The 13,992-nt window shown below is 45.6% G+C and overlaps 1 protein-coding gene across 3 annotated transcripts in view; it reads left to right on the forward strand.

Annotated features, from left to right (window-relative positions):
* Positions 1–13,992, forward strand: part of SLC25A40 (solute carrier family 25 member 40) — a 91,243-nt gene that overhangs the window by 71,962 nt on the left and 5,289 nt on the right. For all 3 annotated transcript variants that reach the window (XM_027829019.3, XM_043541261.1, XM_007066720.4), the window contains one exon: positions 10,115–11,048. In XM_027829019.3, coding sequence (XP_027684820.2) covers positions 10,115–10,248 — 134 coding nt within the window. In that variant the 3' untranslated portion in view covers positions 10,249–11,048. The remainder of the gene's footprint in view (positions 1–10,114; positions 11,049–13,992) is intronic.

The following is a 13,992-nucleotide window of genomic DNA, read 5'->3' on the forward strand; positions in this document are numbered from 1 at the left end:
TTGCTCACCCACCCAAAGCCGTCACGCCCCAGGACTAGAGAGGCAGGCCCAGTGGAGCTGTAACCGTGCCTCAATGCTTCACAGCTGAGGATGCCAAATTCAGGATGAACTGCTGGGAAATAGGGCAGATAAACCCCAAGATTGGTCGCTAATCTCCCATAGGATATACCAAACCAGCAACAAAAGTAAACTTCTGTTTCACCACACTGACTGACAAGAAAACATAAAGGCAGTTTTCTCAGGCATTCCAGTTCTTATATCACCACCAAAAACACTGATTCAAAGATGAGTGGTTCTTTACAACCAGTCTCATCAAATAATAGGTTCTTCTGATCCCAAAGGACTAGCCACACACCCAGGTCAATATATAACTTAGATCTTACCCAAAAATCACGCCGATGCCAATCCTTCAGTATCTAAAATCTAAAGGTTTATTCATGTAAAAAAAAAAAAAAAAAGAAAGAAAGGTGAGAGGTAAAATTGGTTAAAGGAATCAATTACATACAGTAATGGCAAAGTTATTGGTTCAGGCTTGTAGCAGTGATGGAATAAACTGCTGGGTTAAGTCAAGTCTCTGGAGTACATCCACAACTTGGATGGGTAATTTAGTCCTTTGTTCAGAGCTTCAGTTTGTAGCCTCCAGAGGTAAAAAACAGGATTGAAGACAAAATGGAGATGTTTCCATGGCCTTTTATAGCTTTTGCCATGTGGAGAGCATCCCATTGTTCTTACTGTGGAAAATTACAGTAACAAGATGGAGTTTGGAGTTGCAGGGGCAGGTCACATGTTCATGCCCAATTTCCCTCAGTTATTGCAGGAAGCCATTACCTACACTCCAGACAGCATGTTTACATGACAGTCCACTCAGTGTAGATGGCTGTCTCCCATGGTCTGTTGTCAAACAAGTGTTTCTTAATGAGCCACTTAATTTGAATAGTCCCTTCAAGATGTGCTGGCTAGCTACCTTGTGGGCGGTACCCCAGGAGCAAACATTTGAAATCCAGGTATAGAGCCAATACTTATAACTTCAAATACAAAAATGATACATACATACCGACAGCATAGTCATCACCAGAAAATCATAACCTTTTCAGAGACACCTCAGTTGACAACCTTTGTACAAGATTTGCTGCAAATATATAACAGTGGTTGCAACAATGATCTATATGGTCATATTTTAATCAGATAAGTCACAGGAGCCCTCTTCGGTCTCCGTACAGGGACCACCGATTGAGGGACTGAAGACCTATCTCGCCAGTAGATTGGCACAGACCCTCTGAGGCATGTGCTGCCCGGCAAGAACTCCGGGCCCCAGCCCAACTGTCTCCAAGGGCTTGGTACTGATCACGGGACTGTTCAGAGATCGCAGATCGCTGGGCCATCATCGCCCCTCTCCAAGCAGTAGGTTGCCCTTGTCAGGAAGATCCCCCCGGCAACCGGCCCATATTAGCTCCCAGTCCCGTTCGATGTCCCGGTACCGTTCGAGTAGCGTGAGGTGTGGATCACCGGGTCTCCAACGCAGATCCACCAAACGCCATTAGTCCTCAAGATCCCGACCAAGACACCCGTCTCACTCAGACAGGTCAGCTTTGGGATGCAGTGACTGGCACTGGTCGGACAAGAGCCACTGCTCCGCCCAATCCTGGTCACCCAGTACCCACCACTCCGCTTATACCTCCAGCACGGAGCGAAGTTCCCTGACTGTGGGACAGGCCCCGGTACCTGTGGTGCCGCCTACATCATTAACACCGAAATCTGTCCCCTGGCCCCAGGCGCAGTGGCTGGCGCCATGGAACCCACGTGCTGCGCTCTCGGTCTATTGGTAAATGACAAAAAATCAACATTAGTGCCGGTGCAGAGGATAGAATTATCAGAGCAGTCCTCAACTCGACCTGCACCAGGGTGTTCCTGCAACTGGAAATGTTCCACACATTGACGAACCTCATCGAGGAAGTCTCCCTGTTCCCTCTGACTACAGCCAGGGTTGGTCTGCGCCTGCTGGGTCACGTGGCAACGTGCACTTATGTGGTCCACCATGCCAGGCTCTGGATGCGGCCTCTGTAACAATGGATGGGGATGGGGATGGGGATGGTCTATTCCCAGTCCCAAGACCCCCTGGAAAAGATCGTTACCATTCCCCAGACGATACTTACCTTGCTGCAATGGTGGACCGACCACAGGACAGTCCTGGAAGGGGTTCATTCGATAACCCCCCTCACTTCATTGAGTTGGTGTCGGATGCCTTGGACGTCGACTGGGGTGTGCATCTCAGTGACCTCCAGACACAGGGGATGTGGTCCTCAGAAGAGGTGAAGTTGCACATAAATGTCAGAGAGCTCTGAGCAGTCCGGCTGGCATGCGGAGTCTTCCTGCCCCACCTGTCAAGCAAGGTGGTATGAGTCCTGATGAACAACACAGCTTCAGTGTTCTTCATCAACAGGCAAGGAGGAGCGTGCTCGTCGGCTCTCTGTCAAGAGGCACTCCATTTATAGGACTTCTGCATCGGCCATGAAATCCACCTGGAAGCTTGTCACCTTCCCGGTGTCAAGAATACGCTGGCAGACCAGCTCAGCAGGGACTTCTCAGCAGGCACGAGTGGCTGCTCTATCCAGAGGTAGCCTGCATGATCTTCAGAAAGTGGGGAACTCCCCAAGTGGACCTGTTCGCTACCAGGCAGAACAGGAAATGCCACCGGTTTTGGTCTCGGCAAGGTCTGAGCAAGGACTCCCTCTTCGATGCCTTCCTCCTATCGTGGTCAGGGAGTCTGATGTACACATTCCCTCTGATTCCACTCATCAGCAGGGTCCTGGCAAAGATCAAGAGAGACAAAGTGCAGGTTGTAGTGATCGCCCTGGTGTGGCCTCGCCAGCATTGGTTTGGCATGCTTATGAATTTCCCAAGTCCATGCCCAACTGACCGGACCTGCTATTGTAGGACCACGGTCGGCTCCTACACCCCAACCTTGAGTCCCTTCACCTCTCAGTGTAGATGCTCTGTGGCTGAATCCAGAGGAGCGAATCTGTTTGGAAGGAGTCCAACAGATCTTCCTGGGGAGTAGGAAGCCCTCAGCTAGACTGAATTACCTGGTCAAGTGGACAAGGTTTTCCCACTGGGCATCCGAACGTGGCATTTCTCCCTTGCGTTCTTCCATTCAGGCTGTCCTGGACTACCTGCTCCATTTGAGGAATCAGGGCCTGGCCGACTCTTCCATGAGAAGAAAGAACAGGAGTACTTGTGGCACCTTAGAGACTAACAAATTTATTAGAGCATAAGCTTTCGTGGGCTACAGCCCACTTCATCGGATGCATAGAATGGAACATATAGTAAGATATAGATATAGATACACATACAGATAAGTTGGAAGTTACCATACAAACTGTGAGAGGCTAATTAGTTAAGATGAGCTATTATCAGCAGGAGAAAAAAACTTTTGTAGTGATAATCAAGATGGCCCATTTAGACAGTTGACAAGAAGGTGTGAGGATACTTAACTTAAGGAAATAGATTCAATATGTGTAATGACCCAGCCACTCCCAGTCCCTATTCAAACCCAAGTTAATGGTATCTAGTTTGCATATTAATTCAAGCTCAGCAGTTTCTCGTTGGAGTCTGTTTTTGAAGCTTTTCTGTTGCAAAATTGCCAGCCTTAAATCTTTTTACTGAGTGGCCAGAGAGGTTGAAGTGTTCTCCTACCGGTTTTTGAATGTTATGATTCCTGATGTCAGATTTGTGTCCATTTATTCTTTTGCGTAGAGACTGTCGGGTTTGGCCAATGTACGTGGCAGAGGGGCATTGCTGGCACATGATGGCATATATCCCACTGGTAGATGTGCAGGTGAACGAGCCCCTGATGGCGTGGCTAGTGTGATTAGGTCCTATGATGGTGTCACTTGAATAAATATGTGGACAGAGTTGGCATCAAGCTTTGTTGCAAAGATAGGTTCCTGGGTGAGTGTTTTTGTTGTGTGGTGTGTGGTTGCTGGTGAGTATTTGCTTCAGGTTTGGGGCTGTCTGTAAGCAAGGACTGGTCTGTCTCCCAAGATCTGTGAGAGTGAGGGATCATTTTTCAGGATAGGTTGTAAATCTTTGATGATGCACTGGGGAGGTTTTAGTTGGGGGCTGAAGGTGACAGCTAGTGGCGTTCTGTTATTTTCTTTGTTGGGCCTATCCTGTAGTAGGTGACTTCTGGGTACTCTTCTGGCTCTGTCAATCTGTTTTTTCACTTCACCCGGTGGGTATTCCATGAGAGTGCATCTCACGGCCATGTCCGCTTTTCACCTGCCAATCCAAGGGCAGATGGTGTTTTCCCATGACTTGACCGTCAGATTCTTGAGAGGGCTCCAGAGACTCTTCCCACAGGTACAGGTTCCTGTCCCACAGTGAGATCTTAACTTGGTCCTCTCTAGGCTTATCGGCCTGTCCTTTGCGCCGCTGGGTTCCTGCTCCTTTTCCCACCTGTCATGGAGGGTCGCATTCCTGGTGGTGGTGACGTCGGCAAGATGGGTCTCTGAAATTAAAGCATGGGCCTCAGAACCGTCGTATACAGTTTTCTACAAAGACAAGTTTCCTACTGAAGGTGGTGTCTACCTTCCATATGAACCAGGACATCTTCCTCCTGGTGTTTTGTCCCAAACTGCACAAAACCAGCGAAGAGAGGCGTCTTCACGCGCTGGATGTCCGAAGGGCCTTGGGTTTTTACTTAGAACATACCAAGCCTTTCCGTAAATCAACTGAGCTCTTCATTGTTACAGCAGATAGGATGAAGGGCCTTCCGGTGTCCTCGCAGAGGATTTCCAATTGGATCACCTCATCCATAAGGACCTGTTACGACCTGGCGGGGGTTCTGCTGCCACCGATTGTCAGAGCCCACTCAACTAGATTTCAAGATTAAATCGATAAGTTTATGGAGGAGATGGTATGATGGGATAACATGATTTTGGCAATTAATTGAGCTTTAACTATTCATGGTAAATAGGCCCAATGGCCTGTGATAGGATGTTAGATGGGGTGGGATCTGAGTTACTACAGAGAATTCTTTCCTGGGTATCTGGCTGGTGAATCTTGCCCACGTGCTCCGGGTTCAGTTGATCGCCATATTTGGGGTCAGGAAGGAATTTTCCTCCAGGGCAGATTGGAAGAGGCCCTGGGGGGGTTTTGCCTTCCTCTGTAGCATGGGGCACAGGTCACTTGCTGAAGGATTCTCTGCACCTTGAAGTCTTTAAACCATGATTTGAGGACTTCAGTAGCTCAGACATAGGTCAGAGGTTTTTTGCAGGAGTGGGTGGGTAAGATTCTGTGGCCTGAATTGTGCAGGAGGTCAGACTAGATGATCATAATGGTCCCTTCTGACCTTAATATCTATGAAACTAGAGCTCAGCTGTCTTCGACGACCTTCCTGGTGCACATCCCTATTCAGGACATCGGCAGAGCAGCACCGTGGTCCTCTGTCCACACATTCACGGCTCATTATGCCAGCACTCAGCAGGCCAGGGATGATGCTGGGTTCGGCAGAGCTGTGTTGCAATATACATATCCGTGAACTCCTATTCACTTCCAGGGGCACTGCTTGAGAGTCACCTAATATGGAATGCACATGAGCAAGCACTCGAAGAAGAAAAGACAGTTACCTTTTCTGGAGCTGGTGTTCTTTGAGATGTGTTGCTCATGTCCATTCCACAACCCATCGTCCTTCCCCACCGTTAGAGTTTCCAGCAAGAAGGAACTGAGGGTGGGGGGAGCTGGCGGTGCACCTTTATACCGCGCCATGTAGGCACACTCCAGAGGGTGCCAGAGCCGGTCCCCTACGGATATTGCTGCTGGAAAAACTTCCAGCACCGGTGCATGTGGCGAGCACACACACCTAATACGGAATGGACATGAGCAACACATCTCGAAGAACACCAGTTATGGAAAAGGTAACTGTCTTTCTTTTTCCCCATGTAGACCTGTTCGTAACCAAGCAGAACAGGAAATGTCAGCAGTTCTGCTTGCTGCACAATCACAGCCCAGGCTCTCTTTGGGATGCCTTTCTGCTCCCATGGACAAAGCTCCTGTTCTACACATTTCCCCCCATTCCTCTGGTACACAAGGTTCTTCTACATGTCAAGTGAGACAAAGCAAGGGTTATATTTATAGCCCCTGCATGACTGCACCAACTCTGCTTGGGCATGCTACGAGATCTGTCAGTAGTAACCCCGCTGCCGCTCTCGCCCCTCCCAGGCATGATTTCGCTAGATCATGGCTGTTTGTTCCATCTGAACCTCATAGCCCTCTACCTGACTGCGTGGAAGCTCCATGGTTGAATTCAGTGGAGCTGGCTGGTTCAGAACAAGTCTGCCAGGTCTTGCTAGGTAGTAGAAAACCATCTACTAGAGCAATTTACCTAGACAAGGGGAAGCGTTTCTCAGTGTGGTCTTCCCAGTGAGGCTTTTCACCAACTTAGTCACCCCTCCTGTCCATGCTGGAATACCTGCTCCATCTGAAACAACAAGTCCTTCATCTATCAAGGTGCATCTAGCATCAATCTCAGCCTTCCAACTTCTGGTGGGCTGTAGGTCAGTCTTCTCACATGAAATGTCCATTCAATTCCTTAAGGGTCTAGAGAGGCTTTACTCTCAAATTCGCAAGCCTGTCCCTCCATGGGACCTACACCTGGTCCTGTTGAGACTCTCAGGACCTCCCTTTTAACTGCTGGCATAGCTCTGTTGAGCTCCTGGAAGGTTGCCTTCTTGGTAGCAGTTACCTCGACCAGGAGGGTCTCAGAAATCAGGGCCCTTATATCAGAACCCCATTTAAGGTGTTCTTTAAGGACAAGGTTCAACTCCCTCCCACCCCCAACCCAGCATTCCTCCCAAAGGCATTCTTGCAGTTTTCATAGTAATCAGGCTATTTTCCTGCCCGTTTTCTTTCCAAAACCACACAAAAATACAGAGGAGTGGCACATCCATTTGCTTGACGTTAATGTGTCATAGCCTTCTACATGGAGGGAAGCAAGCCGTTCCATAAATCCACTCAGCTCTTTGTGGCAGTAGCAGACGAATGAAAGACCGATCAGTTTCGGCCCAGAGAATCTCATACTAGATCATTTTCTGCATTCGCACGTTTTATAAGCAGACAGGAGTCCTACCACCTGCCACCTTGACAGCCCATTTGATGAGTGCTCAGGCTTCATCAGCAGCGTTTCTGGCCCAAGTCCCAATCCAAGACATCTGCAGAGCAGCGATCTGTCAGTACATACTTTCTCATTACGTTCCTAGAGAGTAGTTATCAGTGTTTCACAGTCAAGCTGGAAAGGCATATTGACTGATTCCCTCAGGGTCTGGTTCTGTTCAATATCTTCATCAATGATTTAGATAATGGCATAGAGAGAGTACACTTACAAAGTTTATGGACGCTACCAAGCTTGGAGGGGTTGCAAGTGCTTTGGAGGATAGGATTAAATTTCAAAATGATCTGGACAACGTGGAGAAAAGGTCTGAAGTAAATATGATGAAATTCAATAAAGACAAGTGCAAAGTACTCCATTTAGGACAGAACAATCAGTTTTCACACATATAAAATGGGAAACAACTGCCTAGGAAGGAGTACTGTGGAAATGGATCTGGGGGTCATAGTGGATCACAGGCTAAATATGAGTAAACAGTGTAACACTATTGCAAAAAAAAAACAAAAACAAAAAAAAACACCCCATCATTCTGGGATGTATTAGCTGGAGTGTCATAAGCAAGACATGAGAAGTAATTCTTCCGCTGTACTCCACACTGATTAGGCCTCAACTGAAGTATTGTGTCCAATTCTGAGCACCAAATTTCAGAAAAGATATGGATAAATTGGAGAAAATCCAGAGAAGAGCTACAAAAATTATTAAAGATCTAGAAAACGTGACCTATGAGGGAAGATTGAAAAAATTGGGTATGGTTAGTCTAGAGAAGAGAAGACTGAGGGGGGATATTATAAGAGTTTTCAAATACATAAAAAATTGTTACAAGGAGGAAGGAGAAAAATTGTTCTCCTTAACCACCGAGGATAGGACAAGAAGCAATGGTCTTAAATTGCAGCAACAGTGGTTTAGGTTGGACATTAGGAAAAACTTCTGTCATTGTGGTTAAGCACTGGAATAAATTGCCTGGGGAGGTTGTGGAATCTCCATAATTGGAGATTTTTAAGAGCAGTTTAGACAAAAACGTGTCAGGGATGGTCTAGATAATACTTAAGTCCTGCCTTGAGTGCCGGGGACTGGACTAGGTGACCTTTCAAGGTCTCTTCCAGTCCTATGATTCTTCTCCCACTACCCGATTACCCAGTAAGCTAGGGATGACACCAAATTTGGTAGATCAGTGGTGCAATCCTCATGTCCATGAGCTCTAAGTCCACTTCCTCAGGTACTGCTTGGGAGTCACCTAACATGTAATGGGCATGAGCAAGCACTTGAAGAAAAAACTGTTTCTATAACTGTTGTTCTTTTGATGTGTTGCTCATGTCCATTCCATGACCCACCCTCCTGCCCCTGGCAAGTTAGCTGGCAAGAGGAACTGAAGGTGTGGGGCTGGTCGGCCCTTTGTACCGGCGCATGAGCACATGGCACCAGAGGGTGCTAGACCCGGTCCAAGGGATACCACGGAGGGGAAAATCTCCAGCGACTTTGCACATGGCGCGTGCTTGCACCTAACACGGAATTGACATGAGCAACGCATCTTGAAGAACAGTAGTTACACAAGGGTTAGTAACAGTTTCCCCCCTCATTTATATGGTTTATTTTTATTTTATAAGCTTGAATGAATTTTAAAAAGTAAACAAAGTAGGAAGTTTATTTCTGGTTCTCATGCGTCAGCCACAGTAGGATGGCAAGCACTCCAGGAGTGTGTTTAAATAAAAAAAAAAATTAATTGGACTCCTTTTTTTAAAGCCTATGTTTTATAAAACCAACACTTTTCTTCTAAGACGACTACAGTGTCCTTTATGAAAATGTTGAAAGTCAGTGTTTTTTGTTTTAAACAATTCAAATGAAAATCAAAATGTAATCCAAAATGCAGTCCAAATCAGGAGCACAAACCAAAAGAAAGTGTATCACTTTAATGTTTCTCCTAATCTTTAAGTCATAAATTAACATATATACATATAAAGGGGTTTTAGAATTGCAAAATTTGCATAGTAATTATTTTTTTCTAAAGCGACATAAAGTCTAAACTTACTGTTATGAGAGTTGAATGGATTAAACAGATTAGAAGCTTTACTTCCCATGAACAACTATCATCCACAAAACAATGCACATTTTAACTATGGGCCTGATCCTGTACATGTATACCTTTGTACTCAAGTAGTCTTAGTAGAATTGCCAACTTAAGAGCCCACATGAGTAAGAAAATAATGTGAAAATTAAAAAAAACCAGGTAGGGGCTCTATCTTCTCACTTTTGAACCCCATCTACCCACACCAATTGCCTGTGTGACAATTACAGGTTGAAAATTCAATATTAAATGCATATAAATTGTACACCCAAAAATGCAGGCATCTGTTCCTTCTGCACCTGCTTCATGACTCCCACCTTCCCATTGCCTAAATCCTCCTGACTCCCAGTGCATCTGCTCCCCTCTGACCGACTCCAGTAGCTAAACAGCCCCATACAGGTTCTAGCAGCCGCCTCTTCTCCAGTCCACAGAGGAAGAGCTTCCCCTGAGCTCCTATCTCCACTCACTGTACTGTACAGGGAAAGGTAGAAGTGGGGCTACTGTTAGATGGCTTGGGTGAGTCCATAGTGCTGTTCCTGCTCTGAGTGTACAGAGGATGCCACCATTGCCACCAGTGGCTCTAGTGGCCAAAGGGGGAAACTGCAGACAGCTCAGATAAAAAGCTTCCTGTAGTTGTTCACATGGTCACGGGTGCAACTTGCCAGTGTTTGCACCACTGGATTGGTTCCTTGGGACTTCTTGGGTCTAATACATACTTAAGTGTTTGCAAGACTGTGGCCTATATGTTTCCTTAAGAATAGGACTTTTTACCACTACTTGCTGCAGTGAGTGATACTACACAGTGTTATAGAAGCCTGTGGTCTGTCTTATTCTGAAAATGAGTGATATTTATGGATAATTGGTGAATACATTTTTTTTTCCTGCAGGTATTGTTCCACGGTTGATTAAAGTTGCTCCTGCTTGTGCCATAATGATCAGCACATATGAATATGGGAAGTCCTTCTTTCGTAAATTAAACAAACAAAAAATACACAAAGCTATTAATTCTCACTCAAGCTGAGAGTGCAACGACAGTCAAGGTATATGGTCAAGGTTGTGCTAACTTTGACTGTTGACTAGAATTTAAAATATTCCAGAGTTACCAGATAAAATTCAGCCATGAAGTTTGCTAACCAGATGCAAATGCCTTAGCACTTCCCCCAGGCTGATTATGCACCTTTATTTCTGAATTCAAAAAAGTGTAAGAGTGCTATGTGATGTGTATATTCCTAGAACCATTGTGTAAAATTTCTTGTGAATTCTCTCTTTAAAGACCATGCTCCTAGAGAGCTAAGGAAGGAAATTGATAGTTTTATAATCATCTTCAGAAATGGTAAAAAAAAAAAACCTTTGAGATTGGTCAGAAACATGAAATAGTATTTGCCACCTGTATTAAAGAAAAAACCTTTCAGTGGAAATTGTGACTGGTATGGAACATGATCATTTCTGCCATGCATTTTAACATTTCTCTAAATAGCCTGTTTTAAATGTATTTATGCTCGAGAATCTATTAGGATTTGTGTTCAGAAAAACAGACAATGTGTAAACAAACATGCAAAGTCTTTCATGAATGCTCAATCATGTACCTAGATATGTTTAGATATTTGTCCCTTCAATGAGTGGTTGTCTTGGCATCAGTCATCTTTGTTGTTGAAAGTTAGGTTAAGTATTTCATCAGTTTCAGTGAGACCGATGGTAGAAGGGGGCACCACTAAATAGCCTTGAAACAGAACCCTAAAAACCATTTATATTTGGCCTACCATATATGTGGTTTGAAAATTGTAAGTAGGAGTATGCTATAGACCACAAATACAATAGTTAGTGTCAAAGTCAGATTCAGGACTCACATAATTTGTCAGACCACTCTGTTTATTAGCAAAGCGCCTTGCTAATGCACCCAGATGTGAGCCCCTCTCTGAGGCCCAAGATAACCTATTTATACAGCTAAGCCAAAGCCAATTTAACATAAGAGACAAAAGAAAGCAGAAACTGACAAATATACATACATATCTTATTTGCATACTAACGTTTACCAATCTCCTAGCTCAGTAGGAGCTCTAAGTTAATTAGTTTGAGGACCCATTGTCTCACACTCCTTAATGTTTCTCTTCCTGACAACTATATTTCAACAAACCCTTCAAGTAGCATTTCTTTAATGAATTATAATTTCAATATAATTCATTCTACTTTCACAATCCCTCCTTTTGGTCAAGCTACGCAATGACCAACAATTACTGGGTTCCACATATCAAGCGTTCTTTATCTCTTTGTTCATCAGTGATATTTAAAATCATCAAATTAGCACTCTGGTTTGGGGCAGCTATCTGTGTAGCATGCCTGACACAATTTTGGATACAACAGGAAAGTAACTGAAAACATACAAAAATTATTAGGATTCCAAACAGGAGAGTTAGGGCTCCCTGAAACAACCAGTTTCCTATGCCAGAGAAATTGAAAAGGTTACTTAGCCACTTCCATAAAGAACTTGGCTCTTCGTGGGGAAGATATGCGATTTGTTCTAAGTGGCTAGCATGATCTGTTACCTCACTGGTGTTGTCTGGTATATACACACAGCAGTCTTTTCCAATGAGAGCACAAGTCCCACCTTTTACCGCCAGCACTATGTCCAATGCCTGACAGTTTTGGAGGGCCATCTGTCGGATTGCCCCTGTTTCTTTGGACAGGGCTCTTAAACTTTCTCCGGTTTCATTTGCCATTATTTCAACTACTACTTGTAACCTTAGGAGCCTTTTTGTATGGTGTATTACTCCCCCTAATGGTATTAAGGAACTGCCAATGGCCTCTTCCCAGGTTAAGGGGCTTATGTTATTTACGTGCCGTTGGGCATCTGTTAAGTCCCTTCTTTTTCGCCTGAAATTGCGGAGGCGTTCTCAAGGGAAGGTTCATGATCCCAGGTTGAGAAAAAAATTCATATCTCCATACCCGGCCCGCCACTTTTTAGTTTTGTTTGAATAATCCCATACACCATTGGCCACAATGTGCTGAAGGCAACGGCTTTTCCCCAGATCCAGCCCTGTCCCATTACACACCCAACACCAATGACCTTTTCCCTCCACCACACTTATCCATTTAGTTGCATTTATTCCCACCGCTTCCCAAGTGTCATTGCTGTTCCATATTTTGTTAAACGGACGAGGCCCTCCAGTGAGGTCTGGGGACTTGAGTGGGATAGCCAGGAAAGGAACACCAGTTTGAGAGTGGGCTGAGATGTGGCTGCGCAGACCCAGCAATTAGAAATATTAAGGGTCTGAGCTATCCACACCTGCTGCTGGATAAAAGAATTGTCATCATGGTCTCCCCGGACCGTAAGATACCAGCAGCCGAGGAACAGGCAGAGGCGCATGTTGGAGGCAAGGCTCTTCTGGTTCTGACAACCTCAACTGAGGGAACCGCAGTCACGGTTTTACGCCCACCAGGCAGTAGGCGCTAGGCTCGCTACTGCTTTTTTTTTTTTTTTTGTTCATCGTCTGCTTCTGGTAACCCTTACGAGAGCGTAGATTGTAAGGTATTGCAGACTGTTCCTCTATGTCTTCTTCTGGAGTCAAAATTGACTCTGCGTTGTCCTGAGGTGATGATTGGTTCTCTGGGGATGGTGCCTTCTTACACTGTGAAGCATGTATCCACACTGCAATGCCAGATAGTTTAACAGCCGTCTGTGTAGTAAGCAGTACCTGATGAGGACCCTTCCAGCGGGGCTCCAAGGCGTGCTTTCGATGATGGCGCCGTACGTAGACCCAATCACCTGGCTCAAGGTTGTGGCAAGCATCGGAGGTGGGTTCCGTGGGCCAGGCGACTCAAACCTGTGAATGGAAGTGAGTTACAGCTTGCATTAGTCCCTTCAAATACTGAAGGAGCGCACTGTGAGTCAAGTTCAAATCTGGAACGGGAGTAATGGTAGTCATAGCTCGCATAGGGCGTCCCATAACAATTTCAAAGGGACTTAATTTATGCCTTTGGGATGGAGTGGATCTCATGTCCATAAGGGCTAATGGTAAGGCTACTGGCCAGCTTAATCCTGTAGAGTCACAATTTTAGCAAGCTTATTCTTAAGTACACCATTTCGTCTTTCAACTGCACCTGCACTCTGTGGGTGGTAGGGACAGTGCAACAGGTGTTTGATACGCAATATATGGTCCAGGTGTTGAACACGTTGTCCAGTAAAATGTGTACCCCGATCACTGGACAGAGCAGCAGGAATTCCCTTGGCAGGCATAATATGATTTAACAACCATTTGGCAACAGACAGTGAGTCAGCCTTGGGACAAGGAAAGGCTTCAATCCAACCAGAGAATAAACATACTATAACCAATATAAATTCATATTGTTGACACTCAGACACTTGTACAAAATCAAGTTGCCAATGCAAGAACAGTGTTTGAGGCAGGCCCCGGAACCCCTGGGCCACTTTTACAGGTTTACCAATATTATGGCTTTGGCAAATGGTACAGGCTGCACAGTGGCGGGCTGCAAAAGAGCTAAAATGGGGGGCCCACCATCCTGTCTTAGTTACAGCGGAGACCATCCCCTCCTTTCCGACATGCGAAACACCGTGTAGCAGGGTGGCCAGAGACGGGTAGAGTGAAAAGGGGGCTACAAAGGCGCCAGTAGGCGAGCGCCAAAGAGAATCGGCATGTAGAGAGCAACCTTGGGCAACCCAGGATTCTTTCTCGGTTTCTGGGGCAGAGTCTTGGAGCAGGGCGAGGTCAGTGAGGGACCAGGAGGGTAAGAGGAGAGCAGAGAACAA

Source organism: Chelonia mydas, chromosome 2, assembly GCF_015237465.2.
Source record: "Chelonia mydas isolate rCheMyd1 chromosome 2, rCheMyd1.pri.v2, whole genome shotgun sequence".
Taxonomy (NCBI): domain Eukaryota; kingdom Metazoa; phylum Chordata; order Testudines; family Cheloniidae; genus Chelonia; species Chelonia mydas.